This window comes from Drosophila ananassae, chromosome 3L, assembly GCF_017639315.1.
Source record: "Drosophila ananassae strain 14024-0371.13 chromosome 3L, ASM1763931v2, whole genome shotgun sequence".
In the NCBI taxonomy this organism is placed as follows: domain Eukaryota; kingdom Metazoa; phylum Arthropoda; class Insecta; order Diptera; family Drosophilidae; genus Drosophila; species Drosophila ananassae.
In genome coordinates, this window is record NC_057929.1 from 7,011,843 (window position 1) to 7,033,811 (window position 21,969).

The 21,969-nt window shown below is 46.5% G+C and overlaps 6 protein-coding genes and 5 non-coding genes across 15 annotated transcripts; 5 read left to right on the forward strand and 6 right to left on the reverse strand.

The window, feature by feature from the left end:
• Positions 1–381: 381 nt before the first annotated feature.
• LOC6494801 (heterogeneous nuclear ribonucleoprotein U-like protein 1) lies at positions 382–7,449 on the reverse strand. 3 transcript variants are annotated; one of them, XM_014907504.3, is made up of 10 exons: positions 7,004–7,449; positions 6,080–6,799; positions 5,144–5,989; positions 4,640–5,082; positions 4,450–4,578; positions 2,969–3,140; positions 1,524–2,386; positions 1,302–1,464; positions 1,162–1,244; positions 382–1,100 (listed from the first exon to the last, which is right to left on the reverse strand). In XM_014907504.3, the coding sequence occupies exons 1-10, from the start codon at positions 7,143–7,145 to the stop codon at positions 939–941; spliced, it is 3,723 nt and encodes a 1,240-aa protein (XP_014762990.1). In that variant the 5' UTR covers positions 7,146–7,449; the 3' UTR covers positions 382–938. The 3 variants fall into 3 exon arrangements, with proteins under 3 accessions (XP_014762990.1, XP_001959640.1, XP_014762991.1); XM_001959604.4 differs by having other exon boundaries at positions 4,640–5,085; XM_014907505.3 differs by lacking the exons at positions 382–1,100; positions 1,162–1,244; positions 1,302–1,464; positions 2,969–3,140 and having other exon boundaries at positions 2,131–2,386; positions 4,640–5,085.
• A 187-nt stretch (positions 7,450–7,636) lies between these two features.
• On the forward strand, positions 7,637–7,708 carry Trnaw-cca. The gene has a single exon. It is a non-coding gene; the product is annotated as a tRNA-Trp (tRNA).
• Positions 7,709–7,995: 287 nt separating this feature from the next.
• Trnag-gcc lies at positions 7,996–8,066 on the reverse strand. The gene has a single exon. It is a non-coding gene; the product is annotated as a tRNA-Gly (tRNA).
• A 109-nt stretch (positions 8,067–8,175) lies between these two features.
• Trnaw-cca lies at positions 8,176–8,247 on the forward strand. Its single transcript has one exon. It is a non-coding gene; the product is annotated as a tRNA-Trp (tRNA).
• Positions 8,248–8,310: 63 nt separating this feature from the next.
• On the reverse strand, positions 8,311–15,674 carry LOC6494800 (GTP cyclohydrolase 1). 3 transcript variants are annotated; one of them, XM_001959605.4, is made up of 5 exons: positions 15,280–15,674; positions 10,946–11,155; positions 9,576–9,741; positions 9,398–9,514; positions 8,311–9,122 (listed from the first exon to the last, which is right to left on the reverse strand). In XM_001959605.4, exons 1-5 carry the CDS (start codon positions 15,512–15,514, stop codon positions 8,993–8,995), a joined length of 858 nt encoding a protein of 285 aa, XP_001959641.1. In that variant the 5' UTR covers positions 15,515–15,674; the 3' UTR covers positions 8,311–8,992. The 3 variants fall into 3 exon arrangements, with proteins under 3 accessions (XP_001959641.1, XP_014762989.1, XP_014762988.1); XM_014907503.3 differs by lacking the exon at positions 15,280–15,674 and adding an exon at positions 11,478–11,952; XM_014907502.3 differs by lacking the exon at positions 15,280–15,674 and adding an exon at positions 11,430–11,952.
• Positions 9,263–9,333, forward strand: Trnag-gcc. The gene has a single exon. It is a non-coding gene; the product is annotated as a tRNA-Gly (tRNA).
• On the reverse strand, positions 9,811–9,882 carry Trnaw-cca. Its single transcript has one exon. It is a non-coding gene; the product is annotated as a tRNA-Trp (tRNA).
• On the forward strand, positions 12,264–13,211 carry LOC6495814. Its single transcript, XM_001959606.4, has 2 exons — positions 12,264–12,747; positions 12,805–13,211. Exons 1-2 carry the CDS (start codon positions 12,403–12,405, stop codon positions 13,120–13,122), a joined length of 663 nt encoding a protein of 220 aa, XP_001959642.1. The 5' UTR covers positions 12,264–12,402; the 3' UTR covers positions 13,123–13,211.
• A 1,035-nt stretch (positions 15,675–16,709) lies between the features above and the next one.
• LOC6494799 (general transcription and DNA repair factor IIH helicase subunit XPD) lies at positions 16,710–20,150 on the reverse strand. Its single transcript, XM_001959607.4, has 8 exons — positions 20,001–20,150; positions 19,491–19,948; positions 19,306–19,436; positions 19,015–19,235; positions 18,580–18,961; positions 18,246–18,524; positions 17,912–18,190; positions 16,710–17,664 (listed from the first exon to the last, which is right to left on the reverse strand). Exons 1-8 carry the CDS (start codon positions 20,003–20,005, stop codon positions 17,113–17,115), a joined length of 2,307 nt encoding a protein of 768 aa, XP_001959643.2. The 5' UTR covers positions 20,006–20,150; the 3' UTR covers positions 16,710–17,112.
• Positions 20,151–20,270: 120 nt separating this feature from the next.
• On the forward strand, positions 20,271–20,995 carry LOC6495815 (U6 snRNA-associated Sm-like protein LSm1). The gene is made up of 3 exons (XM_001959608.4): positions 20,271–20,443; positions 20,499–20,683; positions 20,735–20,995. Exons 1-3 carry the CDS (start codon positions 20,389–20,391, stop codon positions 20,906–20,908), a joined length of 414 nt encoding a protein of 137 aa, XP_001959644.1. The 5' UTR covers positions 20,271–20,388; the 3' UTR covers positions 20,909–20,995.
• On the reverse strand, positions 20,945–21,969 carry LOC6494798. The gene has a single exon (XM_001959609.4). It carries the CDS (start codon positions 21,967–21,969, stop codon positions 21,037–21,039), a length of 933 nt encoding a protein of 310 aa, XP_001959645.3. The 3' UTR covers positions 20,945–21,036.

A 21,969-nucleotide genomic window follows, 5' to 3' on the forward strand; every position in this document is an offset into this window, starting at 1 on the left:
GGCAAAGATATGGCCATCGCCGTGGGCCGAATATGGCTCCCCATGCATTCTTCAAAATTTGAAGGGGATCCCCTAGGAAATTTGGGAAAAAAATCGAAAAAATATTTTGTTCCCAGATTTTGATGCAGATCTGTGGTGAATCTTCCCACAAATCGTTTAAGATACTCCGCTCAAGAATCGGATGACTTTTGGCAAAGATATGGCCATCGGCGTGGGCCAGATATGGCTCCACTGCATTTTTCAAAAATGCATCTTTTGACCAAAATATAGCGATTTCCGAGAGTATTATCCTGGAAGAAGAATCTCGAAAGGTCGAACTAACCAAGAGTATATATACTCGACAGTATCTGTGGCCCATTCCAAATCAAAAACACCATTCGATTAATTTTTCAATGTAATTAAATTTATTTGTTAAAGTCTCTGTCTAATTCTTGTCTTCCAACTGTTTGCGTTTGTTGTAAAATAAAAAAACAATAATTATAATAACCGTTTAAAAACAAATTGTACTGCCTAGATACGTAATGCCAAATGATAGACTGATTTAAGAGTTATTGCTATGTCGCAGTCAAAGAGAAATGCCTTTGGAAAATGAAAAACAAATCATTACTGTTGCCCGCCAGTTGTTCAGTTGCAAGTGAAGTCTTTTCACAATTATCTTACTTGCTTTGTGGTGCACAGTTCTGTATTATGCATATTTAGTTTCGCAAGAATGTGGTTGAGGGAGCGGTGTCCCTCTAAGTAGTGGGTGTTCGGTTTGGAGTCGCCCAATCGTCCAAACGCCTAAACTGGCTAAACTAGGTTACTTGTTTTTTTTTTTACTGGTTGTTAATCTTTAAAACTATTTTATAAAATGTAGTTCCGATTTGTGGTTCGCACTTTCTTGAGAATGCTGCGGTTTTGACTGAACAGGCTGCTGGAGGTGGAGGAAAGAGCACACTCTACTTCTTGTCGGAGCCTGTATTGGACTGCGTGGAGTATGAATATTGAGACCAATAGTGATTGGTGGCACCACCATCATTACCGGCAGCGCCACCCACATTCACACTCGCTCCGCCGCCGGCATTACTGCCTGCCGATCCACCGGAGCCCTGTTGCTGTTGCTGCAAGAAATGAATGATTTAGTTTTCTGTTTTCCAAGCCATTCTTAAGAAGCTATCGTACCTGCCACCAGGACATCCATTGCTGTTGCTGATCAGCTCCCTGCCAGGCCTGTTGTTGTTGCTGTTGTTGGTTGCCATAACCAGCTGTGGAAATAGGTTTAGAATTTTTTCAGAACCAATATATAGCTTCATCGCACTCACCTTGCATTTGATTGTAGCCCCAATACTGCTGCTGCTGGCCGGTGGACTGTTGCTGCTGCTGGTACGGCTGCGCCTGCTGTTGCGTCTGCCAGGCGCTTGTCTGCTGGTGTTGCTGCGCCTGTTGTGGCTGGGTATACGTGCTCCATTTACCGCTCAAAGAGGACTGAAAATAGTGCTTATATTGGTCTAGCTCTTAAATACAAACAGGTGAGTGGTAATTACCTTGCCTCCGCCGGATACTCCACCCGTCTGCTGTTTGTATTGTTCGTAGCCACCGCCGGCAGCCGAGTTATTGCCGTACTTGGGCAGCGATTGACCAGCCGATCGCTCATAGCCACCGCGACTATCTTCTTTGGTGTCGCGGTGGCCAGGCCGAAAATCCCGTTGTTGATGAGCACTGCCTCCGGAGCGATAACTGCTCTGGCTGCTGCCCCGGTTACGGTCGTTGCTGCCCATTCGACTGCGGTCGTTACCGCGGTCTCGATCTCTGTAGTCCCGCGAACTTCCGTAGCCGCGATCGTCATACCCACTGCGACGGTTGCCACCTCCTCCTCCGCCGCCTTGCATCCAATTCTGTTGGCTGCCACCGCTGCCTCCGCCATAACCGCGATTCCGGTTATCATAGCCTCGACTGCCGCCACCGCCACCGCCGCCGCTGCCTCCACCGCCGCCGCCGCCTCCACCATAGCCGCGGTCGTCGTAGCCACTTCTTCGGTTGTTCTGCATCCAGTTCTGGCCGCCACCACTGTTGTAGCTGCGCCGGTTGTCGTATCCCCGGCTGCCGCCACCGCCGCTGTTGCTGGAGTAGCCACCACCGCGCCTGTTGTCGCTCCATCGGCTGTCGTGCCGTTGGCCGCCGTAGTCGCGGCGACGGTCATCGTTGTAACGACTCCGGTTGCGGTCGTCGCGTCGATAGTTGTCGCGCCCGCCTCTGGACCGCTTGTCCCGCGACCTGTCGGCGTCGATGGCCTTCTTGCCCTTCTCGTTGTACCGCTTGACCTCGCTCTTGGCCTCGTCGCCGGTCAGCTCGGTGTAGTTTATGTCGTCGAACCAACCAAACTCCAGTGACGGCAATGTGAAGTTGGCTGCAAAAAGAGTGCGTAGATGTCATGAATGCGGCGGTCTGGCCAATGGAATCGGATACCAATTTTACAATTAGATAAAAAGTAAGGCGTTGAGATGGGTTGGCAAACTGGGTGCGAGAAGAGGAGTACATATTTTAAAGTTACTCTACTAGGAGCATTAGTAGCTCATCTGGAGGGGAATGGGAATGCCCAATGCCGGAAGGCAGAGTCGAAAAATGGAACATTAAAAAAGCAGTAATATGCAATGATCGGTTCACACGATCCAGTTGCCAGGATATAGAGGAGTCGTGGGACTAGAGTACAAGTTAATGAGTAATGGAAATAATAATAATAAAATAATGAGATATTTTGAAAGGCTTACAATTAAATTACGTACAGATACATAAAGTGCAGCTGCTTAAATCTAAATATACTTTACATAAATTTATAAAGATTATTCTTTTTTTTTTTTTATATTTTGTTGTACATATGTATGTCTTCCTTATTTAGATAGGTAAGAACATAAGTTAACGAACGTATAGTACATTATACTGGATATTTTTCATTTCGTTGCTTTGTTTTGTTGTGGTGGACAATATTTACCTCGTAAGTTATTAATTGTTGACTCTTTAACTGTAAAAGCATTCCCCTTTTCCTCTTTTTCGGCGATGCGACGTTTCAACTCATCTTCGCTGGGAACGCACACAACTGCGATGCGCTTGAAGTCGCTAAACCCCTTCATTTTACGTCGCTGGGCCGAGGCATATACATTGGTCTACAAGAATACAGTTGATCGGTTGGTTGGTTGGTTGTTGGTTGCATATTGGATGGGTATGTTGAGATATTGAGGTTGTCAGCCAGTTGTTGTTTAGTTGGGGGTGGTAGTTGTTGTTTAAGAAGATGGTCGTCCCGTGAACGGATAGCAAGCAAGCCCTTTTGAGAAACACGTTGATGACAACGGCCGGATAGCCTGATAGCCTGATAGGTGGTGTCGCTGCAGACACATTGTAGACCCCGCCGTCGCATTTACACTTAATAGCTAAGCACATACCTGAGGTGTTTGCCCGGCGGCATCCACCCACCACCCCAAACCCCACACACACCCGCACTGGGTCGGGGTGGGTGGGTGAGCACCACGCCATCATAAATACCTAAAGGCCACACGGTTCAAAACCGGGCCACAACTAATAACAGATGACTTAATACTTTCAATAAGGATAATTCAATAACAGAATGGGTAAAAGATGGTAGGATCTTTTAGGTGGTGGCTGCTGTTGGCTTGACTGTAGGCTGTAGCATCGCATAGCTCTCTGTAGATACACATATATATATGAGATAGTTGGCATTTAGAGAGAGATACAGAGTAGAGATAGTAGATACTAATACGTATATGTGATTAGATTGTAGCGAACGAACGACTCGTCGATCGGATTTGTGTTTTTCTACTTACAGTGGCATCCTTGCCGCTCGCTCCTCTCCATTAATCCATTAATCGCCACATTCCTTCACTCCTCCATTCCATTCCATTTCACTCACTCATCTTTCTCCAATGCCATTTTCACATCCATTCTCATTTCTCTTACTTTGCCCCACACCCCCCCAATAATACACCCCCTAAACTTAGCTTACGAATTACGAACGCACCATCGCCATACTTACTGCCACGATCTTAGCTCTCTAATTATCGGATCGACTTACAGATAGGACGTACCTGCCAGCCACTAGGCAAGTTGGCGCCCCTGGGCACTTGGGATCTCTACTGTTCGGGGTAATGAGCAATAGATGCATACTCAAATGTACAAAATAAAACAAAAACAGAGGGCAAAACTATTGCACCTTTGCATTAGGGGATCAGCCCCGATGTGGTGTGGTGGCTGGGAGCCAGCCAGTCATCATTAACGTAAGGTTCTCTCGCTTGTTCGTTTTCTTGTGTTCATTTTTTTTTCTAGTTTTTGGTTCTAGTTCGTTCACAGTCTTATCTGGAGTGTGTGCGTGTTGTGTGTGTGTAGTTGACTCGAATTCGAATTCGGGTGTTTGTGGGTGTGTTGTGTGTGTGTAAGTAAGGGTCTTCGTTTATGTTTTACCTGATCAAGTATGAAATTGCGTCGCCGCTTCATGGCGATGTCTTCCAGAGCTCCAAGACTGTTCAAGCACGTCTCGTAAACCTTATCCCATCGTCCTTTGTGCACCGTTTTACGGGAAGCACCGTCGATCTAAAAATAATCACAGTTTATACAACTTAACTATCAATATCTGTGATATCTCGCCACTCACTGTCATCCTTGCTATGAATGAGTCGGGTCCAATAACGTCGTAACGCTTGTCAGGATTCTCAGCTATGTGCTTCAAAGTCCAGTGTGTTTTTCCGGCTCCCGGCAAGCCAACCAGCAGGATAACCTCGCACTCTTTGCGGGATTCGGCACGCTGGGGACCAGCGACTAGTTTCTCCACAGCCACCAGGCCGATCAGCACATAGCCCTCCAACAGGGCGGCTGTTTCCCTTGGCTCGGGAACAACTTCCTCGTACTCGTCGTCGGTCGTCTGGGATTTCTCCTTTTCCTTTTCCTTCTCCTTCTCCACATCCTCGTCGGTCTTGGGACGTTTGTTGGGCGAGGGACCTTCCTCATCGTCCTCATTAGCAGTCGAGGACGCCTCGGTGGGCTTGTCATCAGTTGCCTTCTCAGCGGCAGCGTCCCCATTAGAAACGCCTGAACTGGCTTCTGAAAAGGGAATATGTTTTTAGGAATTTATAAAGGACTAAGTGTAATCAACACTCACCAGTCTCTGTAGCTTCGGTGGCTACTGGCTTTGGCTCAGCCTCTTCAACAGTTGGCTTTTGTTCGCTCTCGTTCTCAGCTTCCGTTTCCATTTTCTCGCCAGCTTCTTCCTCCTCGGCCTTTTCGGATTTTTTGGCTTCTTCGCTGGGCTGCTCCTCCTTGGCGTCGTCGTCCTTCTTCTCGACCTCATCGTCGTCGGCGGTGGCCTCGTCCAAGACCTTCCACTTCTCGCCATCGTTGTCGTCCTTATCATCGTCCTTGTCCTCCTCCTTACGGGGCTTACGGCGCTTGCGCGTCGGTCTCTCGGCATTCACAAGCAACTGCTCTGTGTCAGAGAAGTTCACCGAAAACTCATAGCCCTTGGTAAGGATGTGCGGATAGAGGGCTTGCTCCTCGCCCAAGATGCTCTTGTCGAACTCGAAGGCCACGCCAAGATCCTCGCCGTTCAGGGTGTACTGAATGGTAGACGGCTCGCTTTCCAAGTCCAGGTAGCAGCCGACTACATCGTCCAGCTGGAAAGGCTTGCCGTAGTCTGAAAACTCACCTTGGTTGGCCTTCCGACCGGTCTCGCAGTACCCGAAGGAATGTTCCGCCTCCCCCAGCAACAACGAGCTCTTGGACGTGGAGAAACCTACGCGAAAGCCTCGCACATGCGGCTCATCTCGGAAGTGGTGCGAATTCTCGGGCTGTGACTCCTCCGACAGTCGCACTTCGAAGCACACCTTGCCCTCTCGCACTCCGAAGTTGGCGCGGGCTCCGGACCAAATGAGTGAGTATATCTCCGATGACAGAGGCTTGGCGGAGGCGAACGTGGTCGGATCAATGCGCAGATGCAGATCAGAGTCCACTAAAAAGGAAAACAGAAGGCTTGGTTAGAAGATGAACTTGGTAGTTTGACCCGAAAGGATAATAACAAGAATATAGTGCATCCACTTACCCCAGCTGAGTCCCACTTTGTTCTCCTCGATGGCGGGCTCGTCCTCGGGTACAGTACGCTCCTCGGCAGCTGCCTTGGAGTCGCGCTTGTCGCCCACACTGCTGCGCTGTTTTGGCGAGCGACTGCCGCTGCGCGACCGGGAGCGCGACCGGCTGTGTGACCGCTTGCGCCGCTCTGAAGGCTGCTCCGACTTCTCAGTGGCTTCTGCTCCGTCTCCGTCGGCTGGGGGAGCTTCGGCCGCCTCGTCAACGTCCATTTTCTGACTGTTTCCATTTTCCTGGGGCTCCTCGACAGTGTCGCGATGTTCTTGCTGTTTTTCATCTCCATTGTCATTGGCTTCCTCCATACGCACATCGGCATCCTGGTCTGGGGCATCTACCGTTTCCTGTTCGGATGCATTATCTTCGGCCTCGTCCTCCTGCGGCGATTGCTGTTCCTCGTCCGCCTCGACTGCTTCTTCTGACTTATCTTCTGCCGGCACGATGGGCTCGGATTCTGGTTCTGGTTCCGGCTCCGGTTCCTGCTCCGGTTCTTTCTCTGGTTCTGGATCGGCCTCGGGCTCTGAATGGGTTTCTGGAGCAGGCTCTTCCGCCTGGTCCTCCTCTTCCAGAGTTTCGAGAGCCGTTTCGGCGGCAACCGGGGCAGCTGCTACAGGAGAGGGCGAGCGGGACATCGATCGGGTGCGTCGCTGCCGACGGCTAGGCGTGACCGGCATGCCATCTGTTGGCGGGAAGGAAAATAAAGGGAATGCAGGCATGTAATCTAGTAATGTGGCATTATGTAAGCAAAATTTACAACTAATTCAAGCCGAGCTGCACGCACACACCAACACGCATACAACGGCATCGAAGGCGGCAAGCCACACACACTCGCGCACACACACACATACACAACAATGGCCATGACGCATACACACAAACTCACCTCCTTCGCCGGCACCACCTTCCACATGAGCTCGCAGGCGCTCAATGAGCACCGCTTTAACTCCCTTGGTATCCAGGCCGCGCGACTGGAGCTCGTTTCGAAGGTCCACCACCTTCATCTTCTCCAATTTCGCCACATCCATTTTATCCGCTTCGGCTTAGGATTGGCGGCAGAAACACACAGTCACACTATCGCTCACACCAATGCAGGCGAAGCGAAAAAACAGGAAAAATGTGCGAAATGAATATGCGCTCTCCACAAAACAGCACACGCACTGGGGTAATGTCCAAACAATAGTATAACTACTTGCTAGCACCGAGCTCGCGTCTTTTAATCACTTCACTTTTACATTCGCATTAGTTGCAAATAAATAATGGCCCCCGAAATTTTATACCGACGCGTTGAGTTGAAGTTGGCTGCGATGAAAAAAAGTATGACCGTACAATAGGACAGTGTTGGAAACAGCTTCTTTTTAGACCATGGCGTTGCCAGACTAGTACTAAATATGTGTTTTTAGTACTAAAAGTGTGTAGATACACGTGGTCGGTCGGTGGGATAGGGGAAAATGCCACCACTAGGTGGCGCTAATGTGAGTGTGTATCTATAAAGAAATATGGAAGGCTGTAACCAACAGACTCCGTGGCGCAACGGTAGCGCGTCCGACTCCAGATCGGAAGGTTGCGTGTTCAAATCACGTCGGGGTCAAGAAGTAACTTTCTTTTTTTTTTGACATATTTGTAATTATAAAACAGTTTTTTATTAAAATTAACTTAACTTTAACTCTTAAAAATGTAATCTAAAGATTTGGCGGTCAAAGAATTACTTTGGCAGAGGATTGAATAAATTTTCCGAAATTGGCTTCAATAAAATGCATTTTAAATGTAACACTACAAAATTTTGTTTATTTAAAAACAGTTGGTTGAATACTATTATTATAAAATTTTTTATTATTAAATACATAAAAAATTAAACTGAACAAAAAAAAATTATTTTGCATCGGCCGGGAATCGAACCCGGGCCGCCCGCGTGGCAGGCGAGCATTCTACCACTGAACCACCGATGCTTTTAGATGGAGCCCGAATATTTTGCTATTAATGTCTGTAGCCCCAAAATGTGGCAACAACCTGTTGTAGGGGGGCCAATCCGGGCTATGGGGACCCTCCCCTCAACTGGACTCCGTGGCGCAACGGTAGCGCGTCCGACTCCAGATCGGAAGGTTGCGTGTTCAAATCACGTCGGGGTCATTCGAATCAAATTTTTTTGAATTTCTGGAACCTATATTGAAGTATTTTTGATTAAAACAAGTATTTTCAACAATATTTAAATACATAATTTATTTTTTAATTTATAAGCAATTTCGGTTTACTACAAGCAACAACATTAACTTATTAAGCATACATCAAATTCAACATTTAAAATCGTCTGTCTTACCCAGTCGGGCTGGGCCGGGATTGGATTTAATATCAATTTAAATATTTATATAAGTATGTATCTTGTACGCAGTGTAGGTACATGAATATAGGTAGATATAGTTTCTGTATATATTCGATTAATTTTACGTAGTTATCTATGTTGTAAATTCCCTAATCGGTTTGCTTTGATTTATTATCAGTTGTTCCCTTATTGCACAATGCATTTCTCGAATTCTCGTAAAAGTTGCAGAACTTTCGTTAAGTGCCATAAAATGTATATAAAATTGAAAATAAAACTACCCAACACCCAAATTCAATTCACTTCCTCGTCGCATCCCTATTCTTTACTCGCTTCTATGTAAACATGAATATGCTAACAGAATTTTTTAACAATTTTCATAAAAATCAACATGGAAAATGGCTGCAAAAATTGCCCTAACTAAAGAAAATCAATTCTAAAAACACATAATCTATTGGACCCTTCATTTCATTTCAATTCGGTTTTTGTTTGTATATGCGCCTCCAAAAATAAGGGTTTAGTTGGCTCTATATGTTCATTCGATCCTAGGCGTCCATCCTATTTGCTATTGACTAAGTTGAGGAACTCCTCGCGGGTCTTAGGATCGTCCCGGAACACTCCCAGCATGGTTGAGGTTACAGTTTTGCTGTTGATTTTTTGAACTCCGCGCATCACCATGCACATATGTCTGTAAAGAATTTAATTATGTTAAAAATTATGGCTAATAAGTGTGGATATTATATTAAAGCTGATATTTTTTATATTATACATATATATGATATATATGTTGCATGTGGTTGTATGGCCTTGAGTGATCTTCTCCCACAAGCATCGGTGGTTCAGTGGTAGAATGCTCGCCTGCCACGCGGGCGGCCCGGGTTCGATTCCCGGCCGATGCAAACCACTTTTTTTACTTTATTTCTTTAATTTTTTAAATTAAAAGTTATTTTAATTTATACTTACACTCCTTCAACAACGACAGCCACTCCCGCCGGCTGCACAGCTTGAGTTACTGCCACTGCTATCTGTTTTGTCAAACGCTCCTGAACTTGTAGTCGGCGTGAAAAGATTTCCACAATTCTATAAGAAAATAATCGTTTTTTAAGCAACTTGATAATATTTTAAACATTTTTAATCTTACCGTGCCAGTTTACTGAGTCCTAGAATCTTGTTGCACGGCAAATAGCCGATCGAGACCTTGCCATAGAAAGGCACCAAGTGGTGCTCGCACATGGAAAACATTTCAATGTCTTTTACAACGACCATTTCATCGTGATCCTCGTCAAAGACAGCGCCGTTAAGGACATCTAAAAAAATATATATGTAATTATAAATTAAATAAATAATATATTAAAAACAAAAAAGTTGTCTAGACTTGACCCCGACGTGATTTGAACACGCAACCTTCCGATCTGGAGTCGGACGCGCTACCGTTGCGCCACGGAGTCGTTGTTTTCGCTGCTGACGAATGCCCAACAGAAACAAAGTCACTTAAACCCCGTATCTGCTTGTGATTTATGGCGCGCATTCGTTAGATTGTTAGATTTATTTGCTGCATAACTGAATGTTAAGTTAAAGCATGTGTGACTGGTGGGGGGCGGTCAAGGAGCGGGAGTGCGAGCTTTCACCGCCCTCGCTTTAAATGTGATTGCTCTTAAGATGGTAGCCTGGCTTAAAGTCACTCCACACATCCACCCCATTCAACCACCCACTCTTTCTCACTCTTCCAATTTTAATGTACAGCCCGGAAAGCTCCGGACCATTTCCTCGCAACTTGTGGTTCTAACATGTTCCCCCAATGCCAAATTGGCGAGTCATGCTGATTAGAGGTGACGTCTTGAGCTCTCCTCGCTTTTGGGTTAAACACAATCCAAAGCCATTCTATTTTTCGAAGGCTATTCACTTTCATCAACACTTGCGTCGGTTGTTGTGGTCGATCTTAAATTTACATGCGATTTTATTTGACAAACTGTAGAACCTGATTTCTCGGACAAGAACCGGTTGTGTTGGCTGGTTGGTTATTTGCCGCATATTCGCGATGCTGTTTTGTATTTCAAATGGCCCGCATTGATTACATGACAAGTTCAAATGCGATTGCAATCGTTGGCAGAGAAAATGCAGGCCAAATAATTGGGACTAACTAGGCACTCGCTATCTACACTCTGAGAAAATTATAGTACTTCAAAAATTGTATCTTTAACTTCTATCTATTCTAATATTAACTGGTTAGCAGAACCTTCTTAAAAAGAAATGGTTATGATTAGAATTCCCTATAAAGGAATCTATTTAATAATATACTACATAACTATATACCTAGTATATGGCACATTTTTGGGCAATTAGACTAATGCAGTCTCAGGAACCCCCGATAAACACAAAGTGCTCTATGAATCACGTCCCGGGGAACTAGTTTCACTTGCCGCATTGGGGAAACCCAAACTCAAACGGCTGGATGAGCAACACCATCGATCAGTGACCTGGTGCTAATTGCTGGAAAAGAGAAGTGCTTACCCTCCAGACTCTGGTCGTAGCCCTTGGTGAAAAACAGCATGGCCTTGGCTGCCCTCTCCGGTGTCTTGATGAGTCCTTGACGGTCGGGATTCTCGCCTAGACCGCCCAACAGCAGGCGGTAGGAGCGGGCCATGTCCGGCAGTAGTGCTTCCCGAGTCGGTGGCTTGTGATCCAACTCCAGGTCGTGGTGGAACGTACACTTCTCATGGCCTACAGAACAGAATAGAATGGAATACATTAAAACTATTATCGGTGCTAGTTGGAGCGATAGGGAGGCATTGCCCTCCGGTGGTTGAGTGTGGTTGTGATTCGAACTGACTGTCTAAATGGAAACGCATCTTTGACCCCCTGAACCATAACAAAATTTCACTGATAGGCGGCGGAATCGGCCATCTTATCGGCGGAAAGAGTTTTCTGCCCCCCACCCTCCTCTTTTACCCACTGACTGCTCCTGAATCCCCAGATCTCTACATCTCTGGGCTACCTGGCGTTGTCGATGTACGCGGTGTCATTGGTGTTTTCGGTTGTGTACCATCACTATCCGGACTGCTGCCGTTCATCTTCAGGATGAGGCGTGGACGCTGATTGCCCGTAGCAGGAGTAGCTGGAGTAGAAGGAGCCACCTCCTCGGCAGGAGTGGCGGGAAGCTCAGCGGCATCCTCCGGCTGCGGCTGGGTCTGGGCCCTGTCCGCCAGAGACGAGGTGCCCGAGGTGCTACTTGTTGAGCAGACACTGTTGTTGCGACCACGCGACAGGATGTGTGCCTGCGGGAAGTTGGTGTCGTCTATGGCGTCGTTTAGCTCGCTGGCGCTCATCTCGGACAGCTGACGGGTGAAGCTCATCGCGGAAAGCACTTAAGTGTATTTGCCACTCGAACACAGCTCGCTCTGACTTGTTGGGTTCGCACAAACAATCTTTTGACTTGGCCCCTGTGGCTCTGATTTCTATTCACTTCTGCTGGTCGTGGTCTGACTTTTCGCGCTGGGTGGTTGGGTTCCACTGTTCCGCTGGGTGGCCAGCGATGGCAATAAGAACCTGTCGCATCGAGCTTTGAGCGCTCGAAAGCTCCACCTAACCTCGCCCCCTCCAGCAAGCTCCCAGCTCGGAGATAATTGGTCAAGATAGAGCGAAGTGGAGCCAAGCCGAGCGCAGGCCTACAGTTTTTCATCCAGTGGCTGTCAAACTGCGGCCCATGTACTTGTTGCGCTGCAGCCTTCAAAAATAGGGATTGCCAGGACCCTCAAGTGGGATGACCAGCTCCTCTGCCCCACTTACAGTTGTTTGCTTTATCCTTCAAAGCCGGCGCCACAACTACTCGACCTGGAGGCAGACGTCAGCATTCGTATCAAGCAACGCAGCCTGTCCGGATAGTATCCGGAGCTAGCTTCGCAAAATTTAAGTAATTCGCCAGTCGCTTTCGGCCAGTCCCGCCCGGATTAGATTACACTTCCAGCAGTATGGCGCACCGCTTGAAATTGCGCAACGATGACTTCGATGTCATTGGTGCGGTGCCCCGGGATCTCTCGGTGATAAAGAATTTCCTGAAGCGAGACTGCGCCGTGAAGAGACTGATCGACATTGAGGAGGAATTCCTGCAACAGTGCATCGAACGGGGCGAGGACCCCGTGAGGCGACGCAGCAAAGAGAAAGAGGACGATATCGTGAAACGGAGCAGCTTGCAAGGATCTGCCGTACCGGAGCCAAAGCCGGATGGGTGTGCAAGTCAAACGCCTGCGGGTGCCACGGCTCCGGATTACTGCGATCCCTGCCGCCGGCTCCCAACCTCAGTGGTGCTCGAGGAGGTGAGTTGAGTTATCAAAAGAAGTTACAAAATTCCATATTACTATTTCCCCGAACAGCTCACCAAGCCGGCAATGACAAATCCGGTGTTCAACAAAGCACTACCGCCGTATTTCGACGAGGAGAGCGTGATGGGCAACTCGCTGCCCGTAAAGTTCCGCTTCCGGCGCAAGTTCAACAGTTGCGACCAGGAAAAGTCCGGCAATCTGATGTGCACCACCACGCCGAGCACGAACGTAGTGGTTCTCACCAACTGCTGCGACGTGATGGTCTGGCCAGGTCAGCGGGTCGCCCAGATGAATCGTGTGCCGGTAACTATTGTAACCGGAGAGGCCGATCTAACCGAATACATGCTGGAAGAGGAGACCATTATGTGAGGGACTGGCTACCCAAAGGCGTCCTACGAGAAAAATAAAAATACTTTGGGGAGCATCGAAAATAAATCTGATCCCATGAACCCCAAAAAGGACCTTATTTTTCTCTTATTTCTTTTGTCCGAAACCCTACAGAATCTAACTTTTGAGGTTTCCTGCGCAGTTGTCTAACCTCCAGCTGGACGAATTCTCTCAATTCATTATTATTGTCTGCCTAAAATCGAAATTGTATTCATTTATGCAATTCCGATTTAAGAAGAGCATGTAAATTTGTTTGGGGTAGTCTGATGTCTTGACGAATTGAAACCCAAACTGTGATGTTTTGGATGAGAGATAGGTTTCTTCTTCGTAAGATTTATAAGAGGATTTAAAAAAAAAAACATTTTAAAAAACATAATTTTTCTAAAGATCTAGACTCTAGAGCTCTGGAATTTCCAGTAAAAGATATAAAATATCAAGCACTGTTTGAAAAAGAATAAATCAATGGGAAATTGCTTGATCTGGGTTAGTTTACATAAAAGTAAGCCCAGCTGCAGATGGCTTAGACTTTGATCCATATGACGCAGTGTCTCCAGCACAGTGGTATCTCCCTAAACACATTTCCTCCATTTAAATATGAAATGTCAGAACAAGACTTGGACTACCTCAATTAAAACTCTTCAAAAAATAGTATTTTGAGATTAAAGATCGAATAAATAGAGAGATTGTCTGTGTATTTTGGTTCTACCTGTTGAAAAGTAATATAATTAAGACATTATTAACATTTTTCATAGGGCAGGTGTTGTCTTTCGCTCTCTAGACACAATTACGCATTACGGAATCCGGAATGTCATCGAGCGGGGACTCCGTGGTGGCAGGGTTGCCACCGATGCCGATACCGCCACCGCTTGGTATTTGACCGGAGAATTTTTTAAATGCCTCAATTAAAGGCGAAACACCCGTGAGGCTCTCAGCCGTCACTCGGTCCGTTTTTATTGACCGCAATCGCTCAAATGTGAAGTACTGCGGCTTTGGCTTATTAGTCACCGACACAAGCGCAATATGATTTGCGGGGCAATCGAAGAAACTTTGAAGAAAAAAATGGCCAACGGCAAAGCCCACGAATTGAAACCGTTGTGGAGCGCCGTGTTTGGCCTGCGCTGGTGGGTACTCGCAATTAAACACTTTTTTAACCTTCAAAAAAGTAGTTCAGGTCTGTGTACCCTACACCACTCCCCCTGCCAGACCGCTGGCCAAATATCTGACCACCACCACGACAAGTTGAGGAGTTTAATGCTCATAGCACACTCTGCTCTCGCTGGATCTACCGATCTGATCGGATTGTATCGGATCCGCCAAGTGCCAAGCAAATCTTTCAATGTCAATGTCAATAAGCTCAGCCTCAGTCCAGGCCAGGCCAGGCCAGACCAGGCCAGTCCAGTGCCATACCGCCTAATACTGTACTACCACTTTATTTATGTACGTTCCTCAACTATCCGGCACTATGTGCGGTTTGCATAGATATACCCCAGAAATCCGAGTTAGCATTCTGCGGCTTATGTGCGGAGAGACCCTGCCTGGTATTATTTTATGCGGCCCAGCATCGCCGGAAATCAGAGTCGGGTCATTATGCGCATCTGATTGAATTTCATTTTTTAATCGATCTATGCCAGGCAGCGTGATGCAATATATGGCCCAGATTGCAATGCATATAAGGGGATTTCTCGTAATCTCGTATATACTCTGCCCTTAAACCTACTCTATCTTCTAAAGTTGACCACAATAATCTTAAGTGGAGAAGACTATAATATTAAGATTTCCATTCTAAAATGAATCATCATTCCTCATTAGTATCGGACTTGGAAGTACTCTTTCGGAATATTAATGTCAAATAGGGGTTTTTATGGGATAGGAATTATCTAAAATCATTCTCAAGCTTAATTGGTTTCTGTAAGTGATTGTTCCCTATTACTTTTAACAAATTATAAATTGTAGAAAACTTATTACAGAAGAGACAGACTTTGAAAAGAGATATATTCCAAAGGAAAGCTCAGTTCTAAAACACCTTAATGAGAAAGAAACTTCCTGTGCACCTGTGCAGTACTACTGTGTATCAGGAACAGCTAACAGATTCCGGAATCCATGCCGTTCTCAATCACTCTTCCTGGAATGGACACTCACCGCTTCCGTTGCTGGCCAGCTCCATGTTGAGCATTTCCAGTTTGAGTTGCTGGCTGCTTTTGGCGCCCGTGACAGGAACAACGGCGCCGGCAACCGCCACATCCGCGGAGGCAGTGGTGCAGGCAGCTCCCCCCGTGGGGATCGTAGCAGCCGCTTCAGTGGCAACGGAAGCAGCATCTGCGGCAGGGTCTCCGTTCTGGGCACTACCATTTTGTTCACTAGTTTGGGGCTTCATATTGAATTGTTTTAGGCGGCTGCTGGACTAAGGATATGTGTTATATATTATTATATATTTGGTGTGGCTAGCGTTCGATCGCGTTGAGATTTTCGAACTGGCAGTTTCGAGTGGTGGCGCGTTGGTTTTTGATTTAACTGCTTCACTTTCCTAAGCATCTACCCGAAGTTCTGCCGAGAGAGCGAGCCCGAACGCCCGCGAGTTATATCTCGCTTAGATGGCTGGCGGTGGCGGTGGCGCTAACTGTAATTGCTCTCGGCTCCGCTCCAAAGCTTTTGCTTCCCCAATCCGCCCCGTCCCAACCCCTTCGAACGCTCTACGGCGGTTGGAGCTCCGAGAAAGGCGAGGACTCCAGGAAACCGGAATCGGAGTGACTCTGTTTTTTTGGATACCCTTGCTTGGAGTATCATTACATTTTCGAAAATAAGTAATTTCCAATTTTAAAAAGTATATAGTGTACTGATCAGATATGATATAGTCCATATATTCCCAAGGAATCTGAGATTAAAAGTATCAAGCTTTAAACAGGTGGAAATGGTAGACCATCCTAGAGATACTGATAGCTCTCAGAGGTCTTAAGATAATTCAATAACCTTCAGTACAATCTTAAAAATATATAGTTATTTCTTTACTGAAAAATATATCCTCAAGAGTATATAATTTTCGACTTTGTTCGCAACTTCTTTGTTTCTTTCGAGTCACTGTTTGACGGCCAAAAGTTTCCGATTTTAGATTTATTGAAAACATGCTGGCAGAGTAAACATTCTGGGAAACAAAACACGACCATTAAGAAAGCGTTGGCGCCTGGCTTCGGACCCCGGTGCAATAATTTCGAATTGATAACCTGGCTGCGACAGCATCATTAACGGGTCGTTGCCAATTATGAGGCGATAGCGTTGCATTTCCACCGCCCCATCCATTTCCAGGCTAAATCAGCCTTGCCGAGAGAAATTTGTTCGGTCATCTCGGTTCATTGGGCGGCTGATTGCGAGCCCCTAAAAACATATATAGCGGCGGGACATTCAAAGGCGGGAGCCATTAACATATCACTTTTTGCTAGATTATTTAATTTACAATTCGATTCCCTATCAGTAATGTGAATTGCTCGTGTAAATCATAATTGTAATATAAATAATTTCAGTTAATTAAATGGATTACGACGCGACACTATAGACCCATGAAAAACAAATACAAATCAAAATAGGACATTCTATTTTCTCAACTCAATTTAAACTTAAAGTGTAACTACATACTAATTGCAATAGAAACCATAATAGTTTACAAAGCTAAATTATTAAATCGCGGCTTAACCAATACGTTTATATTTTCAACAGCAAGCTGGCTGACTCTGCTCTTGCGCTTGCGCCCTTTCGCTGCCTTGAGCGATCAGTTAGTCATGCCTGCGAAATTATAAATAATATTAATTAGCCATTAATTGGACATTTACGTCCGATTTGCATGGCAGCCCAAACGATTTAACTTTTAAATTTTCCAGCATCGACGTTGTGCTCCGCTTTTTTAATGACATTCAATGCCATTAGCTGACGCTCAGCAACTTGAATTATTCCCGGAAGGAGTCGGACAAAGATCCGGTTAGCTTACAGCTCCTGCACCTCGCCACCCACGCCCTGCTTTCCTTGTGCCTGCCTCTCCAGCTTCTCCTGTTCCATGTTCTCCAGCTGGGACAGCGTTAGCAGGGAGATACCCAACTGATCTTCTCGAGTGAAGGGTTGCGCCATGCGCCTCAACCAGCGGCGGGCCAGCTGGACGGCCTCCTCTGTACTCAAATTGCAGAAGCTGTCGACGAGGTGTTCCTGGATCCACTTGGGAAGACGGGAGCGCTTGTCCTGGCGCGAGAAACGCTTATCCGCGAATATCATGATACCGTAGTCAGTTTTTCCGCGCAGCGCTCGACCCACGCACTGGGCTGCATGGCGCATCGCATCAAAGGTGAGAAAGTCGTTCTCACGTATCTGAAACTGATCGCGCAAGTAGTCCAGTCGGGCCTTGAGAATGCGGGACTGCGTGTACACGTAGGGGATGCCGAACATGAGCACCGCGCGACCATAATGATGGTCGAAATCCACACCCTCCGAGACCTTGCCACGCGCCACAGCCAACAATACTGCACCGCGACCACAATCGCAAGCCTGCAAGTCGAAATGAGAGCAATTTAGGCAGTTCATTTTTAACTCAATCGGCGAACACCCTTTGAGAAGTGGCATAGGTTAGTTAGTAGAATTTCGTTGTGTGTAACATACACGATTTTGTAACCACTACCCTCTTCACAAGGGTATTCAAAAACGAGAGCAAGGTAGCAGTGTCAAGCACACTTTTAGAGAAGCCATAGCAGTTATATATGTCAACTTACTGCATTACTTTTTGCTCTTATCTCACCTTAACATAGTTCATGAGGGCGTAGCTTGTCTCGGCATTGTCCTGGGTCTCAATGAACAGTAGCTTGTAGCGCAGCAATGTGTCAACGATGCCCTGGTCGTACCAGGAAGCCACCACAGACTCAAGATAAAGGTAGGATGTGAAGAAGCACACGATGCCGTCTGGCACTGTTTTGGCCACTTCCACCAGCAGCTGCCCGTAGTTGCGAATGACTGCAGTATCTTCTCGGGTCTCAAACTTTGAGGAAATTGTCACTTGATCGTTGCCTTTGGACACAATCTATCAAAAAGAAATCATTTTAGATATGACTGGGAATGAAAAGTATAGCTTATACCATTGGAAGAAGGCAAGGCCGAGCAAGAGTCATGGTAAAGCTGCTCATGACTACGGGATCAAAGTCTAAGATTTTCGGGTACATATCCATGGGCGACAGGGTACCCGAGGTGATTACCACAGTCTGGAACCTCGAAAAAACAGGCGCCATGGCAATCGAAGAGTCCAAGCAACTAAAGTGCAAAATCGGATTTGATACAGTGGGTGTCTTGTCATCCAGATCTATGATTATGGTAAAGCCTTTTGTGTACGTGGACACTAGTGTGGCAAAATGTGTGATCTTAAAAAAAAAATAATGAAATTAAGATGACTTTGTTAACCAAGAATATACTCACCAATGTGAGAGCTCCATACTCGGTCATGTCACTGATCTCTAGGGTGCGTAGCAAGCTCGATAATCGTTCTGCACAAAAACGCAGTGGTTTTCGTTCAATGCAGATTTTGGAAGATATGTCCTTGAGGAATCCAGCCGGCGATTCCTGCACTACATGATGAACACGCAGTCGCGTCTTAATGTACTCGATGAACCGGCGTAGAAAGCTAAGAAAGTGATCAGCGTTTCTAATATTTCCCGGCACCACTTCGGTAAGAACATCGTTAGGAAGCACGGGATTGGCCAGAATCATGTCCGTTTCGCGCTGTACGCTGGCATCTTTTAAACCCTGGACCATGCGCTGGTACTCCTCATTCAGCCGATTGGTGTCTTCTTCACGGATACTGCAAAAGAAAGACTGTGATATCGAACTAGCCACTTTTCTGGCGAATCTTACTCCTGTACGAGTTTGGTCAGCTGATTAAGAGCGTTTGTGCTTCGCTCCACAGTTCTCCTGTTGATCTTCACGCTCATGGAGTCGATGCAGACGTTGTCGATGTTGTGGGCCTCATCGAAAACAACGCAAGACTCGCGAGTCATCTCTTTAGATACTACCTGGGCTATCTTTGGATCCAAAAGGTAGTGGTAACTGTATACAACGATGTGGGCATGGGCGATCTACAGAAAATAGCCAATATCTAGTCACTGAACTTTGCTCTTACTACCAAAATAAAGAATAGCTACTCACAGCATAGCGGGCAAGGAAGTAAGGGCACCAGTTGCGAGAGCGCCCGTATTCCTTGAGATCGTCAATGCTGTATACCCCCACGGGCAAGGTGGACTCCTTTCCCTCAAGAGTAAAGCCTTCATAATACTGACCTAAAAACAAATAACCTTGTTATGACAGAACAACTCAAGTACCAAGATCCTTACATATAGGGGTCTCAGAATCCATCTCATGCCGGTCCCGTATGTAGCTTGCCGTGAGTCCGTAGCACTTGCCATCCACAGCCTTGCCCTCACGTTCTTTGCTGACCTCCGGGTGGATGCACATGTTTTTGCGCGAACTGAGTACCAGGCCAGTAAAGGGTGGTGGATTCGGACAATTTCGCTCGTAGTAAGCCATTAGATTTTGCAACTCCGCTATAACCTTCTCGATCTCCGGCACTGTGCGCGAGCAGTAAATAAGTTTTCGCACCGTTTCCGGGTACTCCACCATGTAGGCTACAATGAGGGAGAGCAGCGTGGCCGTCTTCCCCGTGCCTGAGGGCATTTCCAGTAGACAGTGGCCCTTAGCGTCCAGGCTTCGCTTCAACTCGAGCATATACGCATACTGCTCCGGGTAGATGTACTCGTATGGAAAGTAGACGAGAAGGCCGTCTACGCTGAGCCTGTAGATTTTCGATGAGTATATCTAGAGATTTAAATAATTTGATTACTTACTTCATTTTGATTCTAATAAGAGGTGAGTGCGAATTTCTTAATTCTTCTCACAGCGTCCGCATGCCGGCATTAAATGTAAACAAAAATATATCGACTTTCATAGGGATGAGTAAAGCCAGTTATATATATTGAAGAGGGTAACAGATTTTTGGTTTTTTTAAGATTTGTTTTATTTTCTCAGCTTAATTATGAAAAGTTTAATAAATAAAATAAATTACAATATAAATTTAAGAAAAAATAACTATAATAAAATGTACATATGTATCGGAAGTTACGTTGGCAACACTGAACATTCCTATCGTTATCGAGTAGAATTAGTTTTTAAACACTTTACCATTATTTTGGGAAAATTAGCATTTAATCACATAGACACCATCATAACATTTCCATGGACGATCTAAACCCCCTGGCAGGCACAGCTCACCTCCTAGAAGAGGTCGATAGTGAGTACCTCCATCATTTTCTAAAAGAAACAAGTTTCAAGCCGGTCACTTACAGAGAAACTTATGGTGCTCCTACGAGACGGTCGGACTCTTATAGGGTACTTGCGCTCCGTGGATCAGTTTGCCAACCTGGTGCTGCAGCGCACCATTGAGAGAATACACGTGGGAAACGAGTACGGCGACATTCCACGGGGAGTGTTCATCATCCGTGGCGAAAATGTGGTGCTGCTTGGCGAAATTGTAGGTGAATCTCGTCATTTTGAAGCAGCCTAATTCGCTTTTTCCCAACAGGATCGTGAAAAGGAGCAGAAGCTGCCGCTGAAGGAAATATCGGTCGACGAGATACTCGACGCCCAGCGTCGCGAGCAGGAGCAACGTCAGGAGAAGCACCGTCTGGTATCAAAGGCGCTTAAGGAGCGCGGGCTAGCGGTCAATGCCGACATCATCAACGAGGACTTTTGCTAGGATTCAGGGCACGCTTTTCATAGACTTAGCTACAGATTTTTGTCACTTTGTATATTTGTACTGCATTAAAAACTACGTTAAAAACTATATACACAAGCAGCTACACATGCATTTGCGTAGCCACCTGTTCAGCCTGACCCCGCCCTCCCACTCTCTTCCAGAAGTATGTACTTCTCCAGGATTTGGTACATTTCCACCTTGGCCTTGATCTTGTGAACGCGCGACAACTGCCGCAGATAGGCTGCAATAGACTTGCAAAAGAAGTCGTCTTCAGTTTCCGAGCAACTCTGGACTGACGTCGAAGCTACAGGAGTAACTGATTCAGTGGTGAACTGCTTTCTTTCCTGATTCACGTTTGGCATGCACACTACGTAGTTTAAATCGCCATGAGCAGAATCGACCCCTTCAACCGCAGGTGAAGGCCCTTTCAAAGGTGTTGTCTCAGGGTGTAAAACGACAGTGTGGGACTCCATAGTCTTGTGCTCAGATTCCGGATCAAGGAATTCCTTGAAACTTTCCTGGTCAGCCTCTTGGCCCTCATCCGCTTCTACGAGCACAGAGTACGTCTCAGACTGTGTTGTTTGGACTTCCAGTTTGGCGTCATAGTGCTGCTCCTCCTCGAACTCATGGGAGCTCGGCTCTTCGATTATTGCATCATTTTCCAAAGGCAGACCAACTGATGATATCCAAACCCGCCGCCCCCGGGTGTTCTTTACTTTTATGTCACGTTCTCTATCTCGCCCTCGCCTCTCACGTCGCTTCCGCACGAAGGACCGCAGGAAATCCATCTTCCGAAAAAAGTCATTGTGTCCAAACTCGCCACTTGGGTGAAGGCGCTTTTGCTTCAGCTCCCGCGAGTATCGGTCCCGCAGGCAAGTCCAACGACGCCGGGCATCCATTATAGAGATGTTAAGCACATCGGCCACCCTCGCCCAGTCCTCCTCCTTGCGCTGCGAAAGCCGGAAGGACGGGAGCTGCGGGTCGTAGAGCGACGGCGTGTCGCGTATAGTGTGGATGAGTAAAATGTCCGATTCATCAAGTGGGCGGTGATTTGAGCTCAT

Excerpts from the sequence above, each read along its gene's own strand:
- LOC6494801 (XM_001959604.4), bottom strand. The coding sequence starts at position 7,145 with ATGGATGTGGCGAAATTGGAGAAGATGAAGGTGGTGGACCTTCGAAAC. Across the intron at positions 5,990-6,079 it reads CAAAGTGGGACTCAGCTGGG|TGGACTCTGATCTGCATCTG; the intron begins GTAAGTGGATGC and ends TTTCCTTTTTAG. Across the intron at positions 4,579-4,639 it reads CATTCATAGCAAGGATGACA|ATCGACGGTGCTTCCCGTAA; the intron begins GTGAGTGGCGAG and ends GATTATTTTTAG.
- LOC6494800 (XM_014907502.3), bottom strand. The coding sequence starts at position 11,787 with ATGAGCTTCACCCGTCAGCTGTCCGAGATGAGCGCCAGCGAGCTAAAC. Across the intron at positions 9,515-9,575 it reads GGACTCAGTAAACTGGCACG|AATTGTGGAAATCTTTTCAC; the intron begins GTAAGATTAAAA and ends ATTTTCTTATAG. Across the intron at positions 9,123-9,397 it reads GCTGTCGTTGTTGAAGGAGT|ACATATGTGCATGGTGATGC; the intron begins GTAAGTATAAAT and ends AATTCTTTACAG.
- LOC6495814 (XM_001959606.4), top strand. The coding sequence starts at position 12,403 with ATGGCGCACCGCTTGAAATTGCGCAACGATGACTTCGATGTCATTGGT. Across the intron at positions 12,748-12,804 it reads CCTCAGTGGTGCTCGAGGAG|CTCACCAAGCCGGCAATGAC; the intron begins GTGAGTTGAGTT and ends TTCCCCGAACAG.
- LOC6494799 (XM_001959607.4), bottom strand. Across the intron at positions 18,962-19,014 it reads CTGACCAAACTCGTACAGGA|TATCCGTGAAGAAGACACCA; the intron begins GTAAGATTCGCC and ends TTTCTTTTGCAG. Across the intron at positions 17,665-17,911 it reads CCCTCATGAACTATGTTAAG|GCTTGCGATTGTGGTCGCGG; the intron begins GTGAGATAAGAG and ends TTCGACTTGCAG.
- LOC6495815 (XM_001959608.4), top strand. The coding sequence starts at position 20,389 with ATGGACGATCTAAACCCCCTGGCAGGCACAGCTCACCTCCTAGAAGAG. Across the intron at positions 20,444-20,498 it reads CCTCCTAGAAGAGGTCGATA|AGAAACTTATGGTGCTCCTA; the intron begins GTGAGTACCTCC and ends GGTCACTTACAG. Across the intron at positions 20,684-20,734 it reads TGGTGCTGCTTGGCGAAATT|GATCGTGAAAAGGAGCAGAA; the intron begins GTAGGTGAATCT and ends TTTTCCCAACAG.
- LOC6494798 (XM_001959609.4), bottom strand. The coding sequence starts at position 21,969 with ATGAGCTCAAATCACCGCCCACTTGATGAATCGGACATTTTACTCATC.